Below are 17380 nucleotides of genomic sequence, written 5' to 3'. Positions count from 1 at the left end.
ACTTATTTATCTATTTATGGCTTTTATTTACCACCTCAATCCAACTGGAGTCTTATAATAATAATAACAATAATAATAATGATGATGATGATGATGGCATATAAGCAATATATAATCATAATACAACCAAAACTTGCATTGAGAGCCCCTGAATTGGTCTTGAAATGCTCTCTAGAAAAGCTAGATCTTTCAGCTTTCTTGAAGGCCGTAACAGTCTTGCCGGGTGTATGAATTGTGGTGCTAGTTCTGTCCTTTGTGGCTGTAGAAGACATATAGGCCTTCTGTGGGGTGTTCATAGCTGTCATCCTTTGGGAGAAACCATCATGCTTAACCATGAGCTGAATCTTTTTTGAAGAAGCAGGCCCTATTGCTTTCTACTCCCTTCCCCAGTAGCAAATGTAGGGGAGCAGCACCTTCCAATCTTCTCAAGCCCCTTGAAATCAAGAAGGAATGTCTTTTCTCACCTACTTCCTTTTCCATGCATCTTTCGTTTTGCACTTATTTTTGTCCAGGAAAAGGACAGGTTCTTTGAGCCCTTCTCGGTCTTTCTTTCTCCCTCTCAACCAAGACAACCAAGTGCATGATGTTGATCACCCAACCCTTTGAAGATTGGTTCTGCCAGTTGCACTTGGAACGTTTCTTAAGAGACTCAAATTGCAGAACCATCCAAGGGTGCCTGGCCCGCTCAGCATATCCTGATGCATTCTTCTGCAGGGTTAACCCCCCCACCCCATACTCTCCAGGGCAGAGAGCTCCTTTCAGACGTTTTTTGTTGAGGAAGCAGGCAGGCTGAGAAACAGTAGCATGAAAAAGTCTCATGGAGGTGGATGGCGTAACGTGACTCACAGGATGCAACCACAGATGTGGCCATTAGTCTGGCCTATTTTCCGTGGTGATGCTAACACAGGCATGAAGCATCAGACCTTTCCTAGGAACGCCTTCCCCCTCCTGTTCTCCTAAGAGCAGAAAATGGAAATGTATAAGGTTTTTCTTTTTCTCTCTTTTGACAGCAAATGCAGCTGGATCCCCACAAGCTGGAAATAGGGGGGAAACTTGACCTCTTCAGCAGACCTCCTGCTCCCGGAGTCTTCCCAGGTTTCCATTATTCTCAAGATCTTGCCCGGCCCCTCTTCTCCAGCACAGGTGAGGAAAATCCCTGTTTATGCACATGTGTCCTAACCTCCTTCCTTTTCTTTATTGATTTATCATTACTAAATAAACATCTCCAGTCTCAATGTTAATATGTTTGAGAATGCTGTCAGAAAGATTTCTTTTTCCTTAGCCATGGGATTGTCCTGGTCGAAAGAGCATTTTGCTCAAGGATTTGGGAATGCCAGACTTCAAAATTATATATATACACCCATGCTTGAATTATTTGTTTATTTATGCATTCGATTTGCTCTCCACCACAACCAAATGACTCTCAGTGGCTTGCAGAATTAAGTCCACCATATAATGAAATAAAACTCAAATAGGCAAGTATAACAAAATGCATAAAAAGCAAGGAATGGATGGTGGCAATCAGAAATCAAATGGCTCTGTAAACAGTTCTGTCTTAAGCAACGTCTGAAATGCTAGCAAAGCGGGGATGATTGTATCTCCGGGAGGTTATTCCACAGAGTAGATACAGCACCCAAGATACGGCACCCATGAACCTCCGCCCTCTTTATTTTGTGAAAGTCGGGGGACCCTAGCAGGTTCTCCTGGAACATCTGATTTGCACAGTTGGAGAAGGCAATCCTGCCAGCGCTCTGGTACCAAACATGTATGGCTTTCAAGGTCAAAATCAAGACTTTGAATTGCACTCAGAAGCTAAGAGGGAGCTGGTGCAGGGCCTAAAGTAGAAGTGTCACATACTCTTATCAGGGAGTACCCACCAACAGCTGGGCTGCTGAATCCTGAACCAATTGAAGCATCTGGAGGGTCCTCAAGGGCATCCTCATGTACAGCACATTGCAAGGGTCCAGATGATACCCCAACATGAGGTACCACTTGTTGACTGGAACCAGCTTGCAGAGCTAGTATGAGTGAAAATTTGGCTGGATTTGGGATCCCATAGAAGAACTGCATTTTAAACAGGTTTGTTCCCTCATGTACTTATTAGTACAATAAGTGATTTTGTTATAGTTTAAGAATAAGTTTCATCAAGTGGCAGTTCTAAATGCACTTATTATGCGCAGGCACCATTACAGACAGTGGAATGTAAGAGTTCTGACTTTACATTGGTGGTGTGTAAAAGACAAATTTTGGAGGTTTTCACTTCACCTCCTGCTAAAAGCCCTGTGGATTCAGCTGGACTTCTATTCTATTCTATTCTATTCTATTCTAAAAAAAAGTGCCCTGGATCCTGCAGGAAACAGATACGGCATCTTTCATGAGTCTCTGGCAGGTGTGTTCCTGATGCTCCAAAATACCTTTTCAGAATCCAATCCGAAGCCCCATGTGGCTTGTAAATCATTCCTTTCCATCTGTGAATACACAGAGCCATCAGGCAGTAAATCTCACTAAAGTTGGCTATCGGCAGAGAAGGGATGAACAAACATGGTGACTCTACAGAGGAAGGAATAAATCTTTGGATTTCCAGAATCTGAGGCTTCCTCCTTGCCTCGCTGAACGAGAGGGCAGCCACTGAGAAACACGGCTTCTGCCCCGCTGCATGTTATCACCAAAGACATAAGTTATCTTAGGCTCTCTCATCCCTGGGATGGATGTTCAGCTGCTGGGAAATGTTCTGTTTAATAGCTCCCTGACAGCCCACGGTGACATCCCTGGTTTTTCTCCAGAGGACACCTTTCCTTCCTTCCTCCTCCTCCTTATTATCGGCCCCACGTAGTCAAGTTGGTAAGACGTCTCCTTTGAAGAAATTGGCCATCTGTTATGCACCTTCTGAAATCCTAAAGGATTTATGGGATGACAGCCTCCATCCATCTCAAGGCAGCGAGCAAGTTGCAACGTGCATTGATAACACTGGGTGCCATTCTCCAGGGCTGCTTCCTACCCCCCCACCCCACATGGAGGTGCCTTAACTGGTTTTCCTATTTGCTTGGAGCCAGTTCGCTCAATCACTTTCAGATCCCCCAGTGGTGAAGGGCCCGTGCAGGAGTAAGGCCAGGGGGTGGCCAAGAATCTCCCCAGCCTTCTCAGGGCTCCTTCAAAATCGTAGCAAGGACTTTCAGTGGGGGTGGGGGTGGGGGGGAATAATGGCAGATAAGTGTCCTTGGGGGAAAAAAATAGCTTTGCTGTGATTCACTCTGTACACCTGCAATGTACAGACACTAGTAGTAGATGTCAATCTTTTCCTACTCATGAATTGCTCCGCATTTGAGAGAGAGCTAGCGGTGCACCTTCTGTGTAGCTCCATAAGTCTTACCTCCTTCCTCCCAGGTGGCTTTCTCCCACCTGCTGTCATTTGTAAGATTTTAACATTCACTTGTTAATCTTACTCAACCCCATTTGCTAACATACATGTCTCCAGTTACATACACATTACATACACATACACATTAGATATTTGTACAAGTCCAAGTACTTCAGGTTAAGGCAATCAGGAAAATAAGGCAAATTAGTGACATGCTTCCCACCAGCTCCCTGCTTTGGAGTCTGAATTTACCTCCCTGACAAATTGTAGCCAACATCCAGTTTCCATAATACGTTGGTGTATGATGGCCTGTTTGTAGAGGCAAGGAAGATGGATGAATGAACTCACTTTTAACCATCCCTCAGGAGCAGGGATTATTTCTAAGTTCCTAGGAAACTTGAAAGCCCTCTGGCCAATCATCGGATCTGAGTGTAAAGGCCTTCAGGAATCTGTTTAGACAGTCTGAAAAGAGATTCCGTGATTCCCAGCCCAAGGACATGAGTATGCCATTCAAATTTCTCTCCCCCAATCATTAAATCTATGTTTCCTTCCTCCCTCCCTCCCTCCCTCCCTCCCTCCCTCCCTCCCCAAATATTTTTCTCAGATAATGCTACAAGCTTATTTTCTTGTTGATGTTGCTCCTGCAGGATCTGCCCATCCAAACGCCACTCCATTTGGACCCTCACCTCATCATAGCAGCTTCCTGCCCACCAGCCATTTGGCAGGTAGGTGTAAGTCAGCGCTATCTTCCCCATTTCCCAGTCTGCTTGATGTATGTCTTGACTTCTCATGCATCAGGAACAAGAAAGGAAAAGGAAGACTCTGATGCACAGAAGGGCTGTGATAACTTTAAGCTCCACTGGAAGAGCAGTTGCTATGTAACATTCCCAGCTGTCTTGGAAAATCTGTTTCTAGGTAGATGCTGCTTAGAATAGAATAGAACCTGGACAAAATTACTCTCTTAAGCTGAAAAAAACATTCAGACTGCCTTCTAAAATCAGGCATCGAATCAGATTTATTTGCCCTTGGAAAAACCACCAGCATTTCCAAGAATGTCAGAGTGAAAAAGAAATCCTTGGTTTCTTTTCTCAGTGTCAAAGTTTCAGGGATTGCTCCCAAGCAGCATGGGGAATATAGCTCTTCTCAGTGAAACTTCATGGCCATATTCACACAGCACGCTAAGACAGGTCACTGGAAGAGCAAAACAGGGCTGTGTTCCCACAGCTGGTTAACTTTGACTTGTTGTTGTTTTTTTTGTAGTCGAGTGGGTTATGCAGTCCCACCATCTTTGGTTCAGTTATGATTCAGTGCATTGTGTGAAGCCAGAAAGTTAGTTGACTCCATCACTCGGCTATGCGTGATGGGTGAACGCAGCTCATGCTGGAACAAATTAGAAGTAGGTTAACCTAGCCATTGCCTTCCAGTTTCCAGAATCCCAGTCAGGAAAAGGGGGAGATCTCAAATACCACAGGCACACAGATCTGTCAATATATGGCATTGTACTCTCCAGAATGCCCTGATGGATGCTGAAATCTGAGTGGACAACCTAAGCTTGCAGACACGGTATACAGAACACTATATTCTCATATTCCATGAGCTGAGAAACTGAGAAGTCCTTTTAGCTGATGGCCAGTCAAATAGTTCTGATAATCAGGGCAGGATGAACATAAGAGTGCCTCCATCCTCCATTGTGTGACTCCTTGATCTAGTTGTCCAAGATGAACTTCTGATCTTGGAGAGTCCTGCTTTTCAGTGCCAATGATGAAGCCATGCTTGGGTAAATTTGCCTCCTTGGTATCTCAAAATCTTGATCATGTTTCTGAAGTAACTTTCAAGCTCTCTTAAGGGGGGAGACACAGATTTGAAGATGAGATTTCCAAGCCTTCAGTACAGCCACCCATCCCTGTCGTAGATAACAACTTTTGCTTTAAACTGTGTTGGCTGGTTCTGGTGGGAGATTTGGGACAAGCTAGGTGCCTAGCAAATGGTGGGTCTTCTCAAGTAGTTACCATGGTTAGGGCAGGTGAAGGACACAATAATTAACCCACAAACTAGACACATTAAGGCAAATTGTTGATGCAGCTTGTAGAAAAATGTCAGTTTCAGCCCAGCTGGTCATTTACCAAGAAATATTCCTTGCTGGTCAGAGTCTCTGTGGCATAATTCATAGACTTCCATAAATGGTGCGGATTCAGCACCAGCCCTAACCATCTGGCCTGTCTTTAAATTAAGCTTAGGAGAGCCATCATTCCAGCCTAATTAAATTATTAATCTGTCTATTCCTAGGCAGAATATGGTCTTCATTTTTACAAGCACCAGTTTGTATTCTGCAGTGGTCAAGCAGTGCTACATTCATAGCCAACAACATGAGCTTAAATAATGACTCCATCACGCTCGTCTGTCTTGTTTGCGCTGCCAGAACAAATCATTCAGTTTTGCTCCTTGGGGTGAAGTTGTCTTTTGTAGAGGTGGAGCTTCCACAAGCACCACAAACAAAGGGAGAGAAAAATTAAAATGATAGAGAAAAGGTAGACGTTCCAAGGATCCCATTTTCAGTAAACAATGTGGTTTCACGATGATGCCACTGTCCCTTGCTATCCCCAAATATCATTTCTAGATTTTGCCCAATTCTTGCTCTCTACTTGGGCCCATAAAATGGAATTTAACCAAGACAGTCAAGAGTGGGGCTGGGGAGAGAGAAAGAATCAGTATCTCAAAGCCCCCCCCCCCCCATTATGCCTTCCTGTGATTTCATCATGGGCCCTCCTCCTTTTGGTTTGTCCTCAATGATTCGTCCCACTAGAAACCATTTCACAGCTTTTTATTTCGCTCTTGCAATTCGGAGCTGCTCAGGTTTCAGCTTGGTGGCTGCGTTAGCCATTCTGGCTCTTTGGCCGCGAACATTTGGCTCCCCTCTCCCTTCTGGCACGCACCGAGCTTAACTCCAGCACCTGTTTCCGTGCAGTAAGTGCGCTGATCCATTCTCCATTTTTAACCTGCTGGGAATGTTCTGTGCAACGGCCTTGCAGGGAGAAGGATTAGCTGAAAGTCTGGCCTAATCCTACTTGGATTCAAACCATGAAATAAATAAATAAATAAGGGGGCGGGTAGAAGGGGATACATTTCATTTTCCAGCATTCTTGGCTAAATGCCGGCTAAAACCCTGTTTGCCTTTCCAGATCCATTTAGCAGGTCAAGCACCTTCAGCGGCCTTGGAAACTTAAGCAGCAATGCCTTTGGCGGATTAGGCAGTCATACTTTGAGTAAGTACGGCTGGGTTCCTGCAGACTAGCTCCTCTCACAGGGAAGCCACATGCTCCTATCGAAAGCAGCCAGTGGCCATTTGTTTAAAGCAGAGCAACTTCTTAAAACGTCCCAACAAATCACTGCAGTTAAAACATTCCAAGTTTCCGTAGGGGGCTTTCCATAATTGATGTTCTGTGTCTACCACTGGTGGACTTCAGCTCACTTTCCAGAGAAAAGTGGGGGCTGACAAAATCTCTCCCTCCCTTTTAACCATCCTTGGGGCCTCAAGTCCAAGGTTTGAGGAAGAAGCATGAATGGTGCTTCAGGATCCACCACCTTATTGGAAGAGCTTGGAGCCAGATAACAGGCAGATAGATGCCCATTGAATGGCATCAGCTGTTGAGGCAAGTGAACATAGGGTGGGCAGAATCCAGGACTTTTTTCTCTCTCTCTCTCCTGGGTTGATTAAGGCAATCTAATGACACCTGATGTAGCTTTTCAGCCCGGTGAAATGCAAACAAACACACTTATTTTGTGACTTCTTTCAAGCAGTCGTAGAAATGCAAGCAAATTAAATTAGGTTGGGTTAGCTCTGTACTTTCAGTCAAGCTGTCCGTCTGTCCAGCTCAGTTTTGGAGGGGGAGGGAACTGGATGATCTCCAGATATTTTGGACTGTGACTCCCACAGCCCTTGCCGTTGGCCATGCTGGGATGCTAACAGGATTTGCTTAATTGGATCGAGCTTTCCGAAAAGAAGACCTGCCGGATTGAGGTTCATAAGGAAGGGAGCTGATGTTCAAAACATCTGGAGGACACCAGGTTGCCAAGCAGGGGCCTGCGTTAAGCAGCCAGGGTCTCTTCATCCCAGGATAGAAGTCTGAAGGTAGAATGATTGACCCACAGAGCTTGACCTCTTCCCTAGCTCACCTTTTCCAACATAACTTTTTCCTATATTAGGATGTGCAAAATGTGCCATTTGAGAGGACAAAACATCCCAGGGAGCATTGGAACATTCTGTTTTTCCTTCAGACCATGCTGACCTGGCTAATCTAAGGGTGGCCCAGCAGTTCTCCTTATTCTTGTGTGGCCACATGGTCATTTGAAAATCACTCTGCACACGCTGATTATTGTATCAAGAAAAGAGTAGCTAGACATAGACTCACACGCTTGAATTCCAGTCTTGCAAACGTAGGGCTGTTCAAATGCTACGCCATCTCACAAGAGCATGCTTGCATCATCCAAAAATAGGGTGGAGATATTAACAAGGGCTCCCTTAACTGGACCCAGCTTTCTGGAAAGAAGGCCTGCTGGATTGGGGCTCATAAATAAGAGAAAGCGCTCGCAAAGCAAAGTGTGCATCTCCGTGGAAGGGAAGTTAGTGGAGCCAAAGAGATAGCATAGCATGCATTGCGATGCGTGTTGGGACTGGAACTAAAGATACATGTTTTAAGGATTGTGTCTTTGTATGCAGCCATAGATACAGACCAAAAAAACAGAATTTTCGAAAGCATTTGGTAGGCCCAGAAAACAGGGCCCATGCCGCAAAGCCATCATCTCTCCATTCTTGGGGCTATTTTCCTTAATACCAAGGACATCTAGGAGATCATGTTCTCCTTCCATTAAGCTACATCGCCCTTCCCCAACTTCTTCAGATGCAGTGAGACAGGAACTCCCAGAATTCCCCATCCAGTAGCTGTTCCAGCTAGGAATCCTGGGAAGTGCCGTCCCAACACATCTGGGGAACACCAGGCTAGGGAAGGCCGAACGGCAAACAGAATTGTGAGTTGCTGACAGAACAAGTTTGTAGAGAAGAGGAATGCTCATGATCCAAATTATTGTGCTCAAATTCAGCCCATTCATCCCCCAATCAAAGATCTCCATCACTGCTTTCCATCATAGACAGTTGATCATGTTTAATGAGTTGCATTCTCATAAGAAAAGTCAGTAGCAGTCTCAATAGGCCCCGTTTAGCTCTGGGTATCACAGCAGGGAACAGGGCGATTTGGGGCTCACCTGCAATCTTTAGAGCAAATGGCCTCATTACATCCATGTAGTTATTCAGATTTCAAGGGTTTCTTTTCCTGCAGAGACTTTAAATGGCTCCTCTTTCAATCCACAGAGCTATCTCACTATTACTGTTTCTAAGTGTCTTTCCCCCCCTCCCCTCTTTCTCTTTTTCCAGACTGAAAAAAAAACTATAAATGGGCTGGTAATGGGCCTTTTTGCAGATCTTACGTAAGACTAAATGCCCTTCTATTCAAGTGGAGGGCATTAAGGAGCTAACCAGATCTTCCCACCCCTTTCTCTCGGTTTCTAGGTCACAGTAGCATCTTCGCTCACAAAGATGGTTCAAACCTTCAGAGCTTCAGCAGCCCACACGAGCCGTGGAACCGTTTGCACCGAACGCCACCATCGTTCCCAACGCCGCCTCAGTGGCCCAAGCTGGGTGACTCCGAACGGAGTTCCTCCGTGACGAATCATGACAGGGATCGAGACTCCGAGAAGAGGGATCTTTCCTCCAGTAAAGAAGAGAGAGAGAAGGAGAGGTAAGGGAGATGAGCGTCTTCCTAAAATGTAATGGTGCACTTAGCGTTCAAAAAACCAGACCAGTCTACATTGTTTTGGGGTGTTTTGGGGTTCAGTATGTTGTGGGAACTCACCCAGTACCTTAGCCTGTGGTGTGAATCACACCACCACATTAGGTAAAGGTAAAGGTTTCCCTTGACATGAAGTCCAGTCGTGTCCGACTCTAGGGGGCGGTGCTCATCTCTGTTTCAAAGCCGAAGAGCCAGCGTTTGTCCATAGACACTTCCTCTGTGGTCATGTGGCCGGCACAACTAAACGGAATGCCGTTACCTGCCCACCAAAGCGGTGCCTATTAATCTACTCACATTTGCATGTTTTTGAACTGCTAGGTTGGCAGAAGCTGGGACTAGCAATGGGAGCTCACCCCGTCACGCAGATTCAAACCGCCGACCTTCCGATCGGCAAGCCCAGCAGCTCAGCGGTTTAACCCGCAGCACCACCGCGTCCCTTTCACCACCACACTAGTCCATCCTAATACGTAGCACCTTAGGTGAACTTAGTCCTTGCATTTTTGCTCACAAGCATTTATCAAGCGAAGTTGACCGGAACATATTAAGCAAATCCACCTCAGGGATTGCATCGTTCCTTCAGCATTCCAAGTCCACAAGCTGAGTAAGAATTTAGGATTATCCTGGGGACTGAGGAGCATTTCAACTATCTGACAAACTGTTGCTACTCACTACGGGTGAGGGGCAGACTGGAGGCCATGACAGGCATCTAAAAAGAAGGTAGAGAAGGAGAATTTTGCACAGCGAGCTCTTTCACCACAATAGATGATGGCAGAGAAGCTACCAGTCGAAAATTGCATGATGAATAAAAGACAAAGCTGAAAATTATAAAATTGGGAAGTGGCATCACAATCTGTCAGTCCCAGAAGGCCCTCTGGAGGACTTGGTGGGGCCTCATGATTCAAGGGAATTGAGTTGACTCTTTGTGGCCCATCATTATGTCATTGGTGAAGACAGAACAGGTGGAAATGACATGAAATTACTTTCTTTGGTCATCAGCCAGCCCTAAAGGCATGAAATAAGATTGAAATGAAACTAACATTGAAATCAATTAATATAAGGGGAAATAAACCCAGTCTGAATCTGGTCCAGAGCACCTAGCTGCCCACTCCTAGAAGAAATCTGAGTCCTGATTCCAGGGTCTAAAAGGTTAGACACCTACCACTTTCACTCCCTTTGCTGACTCCGCTGTTTGCCGATCACGTTCCCTGCTGACGCTGCACCCAACAGCCTTCCTGGGAAAACTGTTGGGATGCCAACAGTGGGCAGTTGCTCCTAGGGAAACTCTGGACTTGCTTGGATCAACGTATGACCAGCCAACCTTGTAAAAAAAGGCTGTGTAGGGTCAGGCTTGGTTAGTATTTGGAAGGGAGACTCCAGAGAATCTTAAGAGAGTAGCTTAGTTTGGGAAACTGTAGAAGGAATAGCAAATCACTTAACATATTCCAAGAAAATGACACGGATAGGACCAGAAAAACACCAGAAGTTGAGCTCAGCCCAAGCATTTAATCCTGTGCTTAAAAATACAAATTGGCTATGCAGATTGATTGAATGAATGAACGAATGAACAAAACAAAATTCTGCCACTGAAAGCAGCTTGGTATTAACTATAAAATTACCTACTGGCTTCAGTGTTTCCAATGAAAACCTCATCTGGATTTTAGAGACCTTTCATTTGGGAAAGTGTTGGGGGAAGGAACCATCTGGCATCTCCCAGAAAAAGTGTTATCTTTCCTACCCGCCAATCCACCCAGTCATTCATTCTGGAATAAATTTTTGCTAGTCCTTTCTAAAGCATGTCAGCCAAAGAGAGGTCAGTGCTTCTGAGCTGGAGGCCTGGCCACAAGGAATTCTGGGAAATCTCCAGAAAGATTGCCCTCGGAGTAAAGCACGCAGATTAAGTAATTGTGTGTTTGGGTATATTCAGCCCAATTACAATGAATTTCTTCGGCCGCCGGGGGGGGTGTTGCTGGTGTATTTGCGACAATCGTCCAATGTTTCTCTTATACCACGCGTGTTCAGCCTTGCTATTAATTTTAGCACAATAGAAGATACCCATGCCCTGCCAAGAGTGATCTTTTGCTGCCAGCCATGAGTTGACTGCTGGGGAGGCTTCAGAAAATAGATCAGTAGTAGGTTGGCGAAAGAGATTTGTTACAAAAAAAACACTTAAGGAGTGGGACGAGTGATTGCAGACCCATGGAGAGACATCTTTCCAAGGTTCTGAGTAGAACACTGTCTTCTCCTTTCGAATGTTCGATATTCTTTTTTTCAGCGGGTGAAACAGGTTCCAGAAAAAAAGTGTCTGTGCGAAAAGGGCTGGTAATACCTAGTATATAATTAAGTTTACCAACTGTGTCGAGTAATAATTCAAAACGGTTACCCGTGCCACCAACATAACTCAATCTATTTTCCTCCAGGGATCTTCTGGATAAAAGTAGGCATTCAAACCGATCCTCGCCCGCTTCAGCTCCTGTGACTCACCAGATCAGCAACCTCATTCGTAGCAACAGCCAGGCTGCAAGCGATTCCACCCGGCAAGTTGCCCTCGACCGAGAAAGGTCTAAAGATCTGGAGAGAGAGATTCCTGACCGGCTCAGAGATCCTCCTCCAGTCACGGACCAGAAGATCAAAGAAAGCCGCTCCCCGGTGAAGGAATCACCAAGCCATGAAAAGAGATCTCTTGAGGACAGCACCAAGCCAGTCATCCAGTCTGTCTCTCCATACAGCAAGCCTGCCTTGAGTGAGAGTTTGAAACTCAGCAACCTGATGAACAAGGATGTGGAGAGAAAGCCAGAGCTTCTGACTGACCTTCAGAAGATTAAGAATGACATCAAAGTCAAAGAGGAGCGCAAAGAGGAGAGTGATGTCTTGGTGGTGAGCTCAGAACCTTCACAGCATCCTAGAAGTGTAGAGCACCCGCCACCTCCTTCTTTGCATGGATTACCATTGCCCCATTCCATGGCGGCCACCATGCCCATCTCTATGGGCAGTGTCCATCAGATGAACAACATGAACGTTTTGGAACGGAGCAGAATGATGACCCCGCTGATGGGCATGAACCCACTATCAGGAAGGGAGAGACTGCCCCATCCAGGGTTTTCCTGGGACCCGGTGAGGGACCCCTTACGAGATGCCTACCGGAGCTTAGATTTGCATCGCCGGATGGACTTCCAGCTCCGAGCCGACCCCATCCATAGATTCCCCACCACCTCTGGATTTTACGACCACGAGCGCTCCTACAGGGACAGGGAGCCCCACGACTACAACCATGAGAACCTTCTGGAAGCCCGCCGAGAACAGGAGCGGCTCAGGCAAGCCGAGGAGAGGGAGAGGTTGCACTTACGGGAAGAACTTGAGCGTGCCAGGATGCACCACTTGCACTCGTCCCCCATTGAAAGCCACCTGGCCCACGTGCCATCCTTCATGTCTCATCTCAGCGGGATGCACTACCCTAGACTCAGCCCTTCAGCCGCCATGCACAATGGGATTTTGAACAGGAACCCCCCCACCGCCGCGCTCAGTGCTCCACCCCCACTGGTCCCGGCCAGTAGTACAAGACCCTCCTCCCCCCGCCGGACTACGCCACTCACGAACTCGGAGTCCCGAGACTATTCTCCTTCTAGAAACCCCAAAGAAGTCGAGGCACGATAGTCCGTGGCCAGTCCACAGGATGAATTTTAAAACTCGCCTGTAAATATAGAAGTACGGGGAATGGGGGAAATCTTTTAAAAATGCACTGCTGTAAACTTTTTTTTTTTTAAACCGTAAAATTTGTAGAAATTAAGCACAGTTCCAGAAGTGATTGGGGTGGGGGAGAGGGAATGTGGGGGGTGCAGAAGAGGGCGTCAGAGGTTGCAAACCGTTCAACCACACGGTTGCTGAAAAATGGAAAATTTAATATATAGGTCTTGATTTTTGTTTTGTTTTGTTTTTTGTTTTTCTTTGCTTCTGTGCTGAGTTAAAATATTACCGAGTTTGTACATTTTTTTCCCCAAATGCAAGGAACGTTTTTAATGAATGTATTTTTTTTTAATTTTGTGCTCTTTATTCACAGACAAAAAAAAAAGAAAAAAGAAAAAAAAAGCTTTTGTTTCTAGTTTTAAATTTTGTGGCCTCAGATCCTGAAGTTTTAAAAAAAAACATACATCCAGGGATTCTTAAAAAGTATTATTTATGGAGATAACTGTAGTTTCATACAGTCCACTGTGAGGTTCCTGAATTGAGGCCACTGGTTTCTCTGGTACTTTGGAACTGAAGTTACAGATATATATTAAAAATAATTAATAATAATAATAATTAATAATAATAATAATGTACAAAAACTTTGTTTTTTGCCTTATATTATGGAGAAATTAGGATTTTTTTTACTTCTTGTTTTAAAAACAGCAACAAAAGAAAGCAACATGTAAATATTCTGTTAATATAAATGTACACCAATATTGAATTCTTAACATAGGTAGACTTTATAAAAAAAACGGTTTCTAGAACCACTCTCTGGTGATTGGTTAACATTATTCCAACTCAGTCCTCTTCAGTGTCTGGAGGAAAAAAAAACTACTGGTATAAACGCAACGTAGGTGTTAATTGGAGTGTATAGCCTTCTAGTGCACAGGAAACTTGGAGGTGGCCTTATTAACATGTGGGTTGGGAAGCAAAGAGTTTGCAGGAATTGCTTATTCGTCATACGGTGCCACCTGAATTTAAAGGAGAATAGGTAATGATTCCATTGTCAGTTGGAACGAAAAACATGCACCAACAAGGGACCTATGTTGAGAGACGCAACGTGGCCACAATACCTCGTGAAAATGGCCAAACTATATTATATAGGTTGCAACCATTCAGATGTTTCCTTCCTTCCACATCCTGCTTGGAGGGTTTGGGGGGCACTTGGGGTGGGAAAGGTGGCACCCTATTTTCTTTAGCTTTCTTTTCATTTCTTTCGTGTTTTCCAGAAGGCTGCTTCTGCTTTCCTGCTGTTGAATGGAACACTAATTGAGAGATGTTTCTGAAGAGGTCTTTTGACTGGCTGGTTGGGCAGAGAAAGTGGGCAGGCATGAAAACGAGTTTTTGCCCCAAAGATCTCTGCCCACAGCTAGATCAGAGGGTGGAATCACAACCATCCAGCTGTGTATGTAGTACCTACCCTGGAAGGGTAACAGACACCAACTCTCTCTGAGTGCAGTGTCACACCCCACCCCACCTAGCTTGACTCCGAGAACAAGCCAGTTTTTGTTCCACTTTCCAATTGACTCAAACACGTGACCATTTTCTTTCCATGAACTTGATCTCCCGAGTGCACAAGGTAGCTGAGCGTGGTTTCAAAGCAGGCCACAGGTGTTTGATACGATGCCCGGCCGAAGTGTCTTGTCCGCTGCTGTCATTGCAGCTTAACCGTCTACAGCAGGCTAGATGAGGTTCAGTTGGCCTTCTTCAGGTTGTCCTTGGTGCCCTGCGTTGAACTTTCTATCCTGGGATTGTATTCTGCAGAGCAGCAAATTCTGGAGTAGTTTGGGGAGCAGACTGGATTTGTTGTGCAAATGTGCCCGAACCAACTCAATTGCCATTTGGAGATTTTACAGGCTATTGTTGGTTGCAGCATTGTTGGTTGGTGGCTTCATTTCTTACATGGTCCCTCAGGATGACTGAGAGAGAGTGTGCCTTTGGATGATTTCCAGATTTGAGATCTCTGGCTACTGGAGTGTCTGTGATTCAGCTCCACTGGTAATACCAGTGACCCGACATTTATGGTTTGGTGTGTGAGGTTTCCACCATAAGCACCAGAGGAGTGAACCAAAAGCTGCAGTGGCAGCAGCAATTTGGGGTTCCATTCAGCTGTTGAGTCAATCTCCTGCCCTGTTCCCTTTCCAAGATCTTTTTCCTCCTTCCTTGCCCCATCTCAAGCATCCTTCCCATTCATCCCCTGTCCTTTGTCACATTCCGGCTCTTTGTAGATCACAGAAGATCAACCCAGCATTGATTTCAGATGGGAAAAGGTAGTTAAGCATTTGGGTGTCAGATTGAGTCAGAGCAGAGTGGCTGCAGGAGGGAAAAGGAGAGTCAATGGTTTATTGACCAACACACTCAGCCTATTAACACTGCGAGACCTTTGGCCGGTGTGGATCGTTAAAGAGCCATGCAGTTCAGAGGGGCATATGGGCCATGTGGCTTGCCCGACCCATGTGCTGGAACTGTGTTCATCTACTAGGACAGCTGGTGAAGCCAATCCTCTTGGGTACTTGGTGTTCTCTGAACTTGGTCGTTTTCTGGCAGACATTACATCGCCAAGCTAGGTAACATCAGCAGGGTGTGGGAAAGTGGAGTTCGCTGGTAGCTTGCCCTGCTAGTCTTGGTAGGGGTGTGGTCTCCTCCTTAATGGTTCCTTGATTATTGTGTCTTCCTTGATGTGTAGATGGTGTTGTTTCCTGCTTATCTGGGTGTTAACTGAGGAGGATATGCTCTGGAATGTTTGGTTCCTTCCTCAGTTGGGTCAGCCCTTCAAACAGACCAGACTAGGAAACCAAAGTTATGAATGCTGATACTACTTTTATTGTAAGGTTACAGCAACAGAATCTGGCAAGTCTGAATGTGCTTCCCCGCTCCCTCGTCTGAGACGCTTTCTCAAATTACAGTTCTGCCTGGACTCAGATTCCTTTTATCTGAGTGTTGTCTTGGTTCCGCCTCTTCCTCCTGTTCCTCAAGTTCCTTTTGCCCATTACAGACAGGCAGGAAAACAACTTGGGGAACTCCAAGAACCCAGCAGTTCAGCCCTGAGCTACCTCTATTCCCTACTGTTGACACAGGTCCTTATCGGAACTGCTACCACCTCCGCCAGAGTATGGAAGGCGAGGGAGACAGAAAAATCTGACAATTCCTTTCCATAATTCTCATAATTGTAACACAGCCTGTCCCAAGCTGGCTACCTTTGTCTAGGTGGCTGGACTTCCCTTCCCAGCATTCTCAGATGTGTGGCTGGAGAATTGTGGGAGTTGGCGCACAAGTCTGGAAACTTCTGGGTTGGAAAAAAGCTGCTGTCATAACTCTTCTTCCTCTTGTTCCTTTCTTTCAAACCCAAGGGTTTGATTAGCAAAGTATTTGCTAAAGAACTAGGGGCTGTCTACCCTACCCCAAAGAGCCAATTTGTTGCCAGAGATAAAGGCATCCTTACCACACCTGCTCAATGCTTTGGATTCAGAAATGGCTCTGGGGAGCTCAGCATCACTCTGCGTCTCATTAAAGCAGCTGCATCTGCTTCCAGAAAGGCGTGGCTGCAGCGGATGCTCCCTCGCACCAGCTATGCAAGCTTGGAAAACACGTTTCACTGCTTTAATAAGGAGTAGGCAGGTGCTGAGTTCATAGCCCCGTGCAGTCTGAATCAAATCGAAAGTACAGCAGCACTTTGCTCAAATCCAAAGCATTACAGCTTTAATCCTTCTCCTGATACACCGAAATTGCCCGGTAATGGGACCTAATTTGATCCAATTGCTGACTCTCTACCATTTGACATCTAAGAACAACCTTGCTTTGTTCTCAGGTAAGGGGGCTCCCGCCATTGATCCTGCAGTTCCTCATTTTCGTTTTTTAGGAAACAGTTACACAAGACAGAGCCAAGAGAAAATGAGTTTGCATAATATTGATCAGTTGCGGGCCAATTCATCAAATTCATCCACCTTTCTGTCATGCACCTTTCCGTCTGGCATTCTTTTCCAACTAACACATTTAATAAAAGCCAGAAACGCTTGCAAGCTGCAGCTCGCTTCATCGAATCCACAGCTGGGAAAGAGTGGCTGAATTCAGAGCATGGAGGGTCTTCACCCAAACCAGAATTTTTGCTGGCCAAGCAATTCTGTCTCAATTTCGCTTGAAAACTCCTGAAGGAAATCAGAGAATATCAAAGACCATTGCCGTAACTGAATTCACAACCTTATAAAAGCTGCCATGATCGATATTTTATCAGATTCACGCTGTTTCTAGCAGCCTGCTGCGTGACAAGGAAGAAAGGACCCGGGTGAGGGGTAGAAAGGATAAAATGGCAGACTTCCATTTTGGGACATAATGGAAAATCCAAACTGTGGCTTCAGGCTTTAACTAAGGGAAGAAAGAGCAGGAAGCAAAGCTGTTTAGTGGCATTATTTAAAAGAAAAAGAAAACTATGAAAGCTACGTACAGCTTAAGCAGAGGG

At 45.5% G+C, this 17380-nt stretch overlaps 1 protein-coding gene across 10 annotated transcripts in view; it reads left to right on the top strand.

Moving 5' to 3' along the window:
• Positions 1-13652, top strand: part of FBRSL1 (fibrosin like 1) — a 529962-nt gene extending 516310 nt beyond the window's left edge. For 9 of the 10 annotated variants that reach the window (XM_063315893.1, XM_063315886.1, XM_063315889.1 and 6 more), the window contains 5 exons: positions 1011-1143; positions 4006-4083; positions 6538-6621; positions 8922-9150; positions 11619-13652. In XM_063315893.1, coding sequence (XP_063171963.1) covers positions 1011-1143; positions 4006-4083; positions 6538-6621; positions 8922-9150; positions 11619-12852 — 1758 coding nt within the window. In that variant the 3' untranslated portion in view covers positions 12853-13652. The remainder of the gene's footprint in view (positions 1-1010; positions 1144-4005; positions 4084-6537; positions 6622-8921; positions 9151-11618) is intronic. The other variant, XM_063315888.1, reaches the window with a different exon arrangement.
• The last annotated feature ends 3728 nt before the right edge of the window (positions 13653-17380 follow it).

Source organism: Candoia aspera, chromosome 15 (assembly GCF_035149785.1).
Source record: "Candoia aspera isolate rCanAsp1 chromosome 15, rCanAsp1.hap2, whole genome shotgun sequence".
NCBI classification, from domain to species: domain Eukaryota; kingdom Metazoa; phylum Chordata; class Lepidosauria; order Squamata; family Boidae; genus Candoia; species Candoia aspera.
This window is presented reverse-complemented; position numbering and strand designations above follow the sequence as displayed.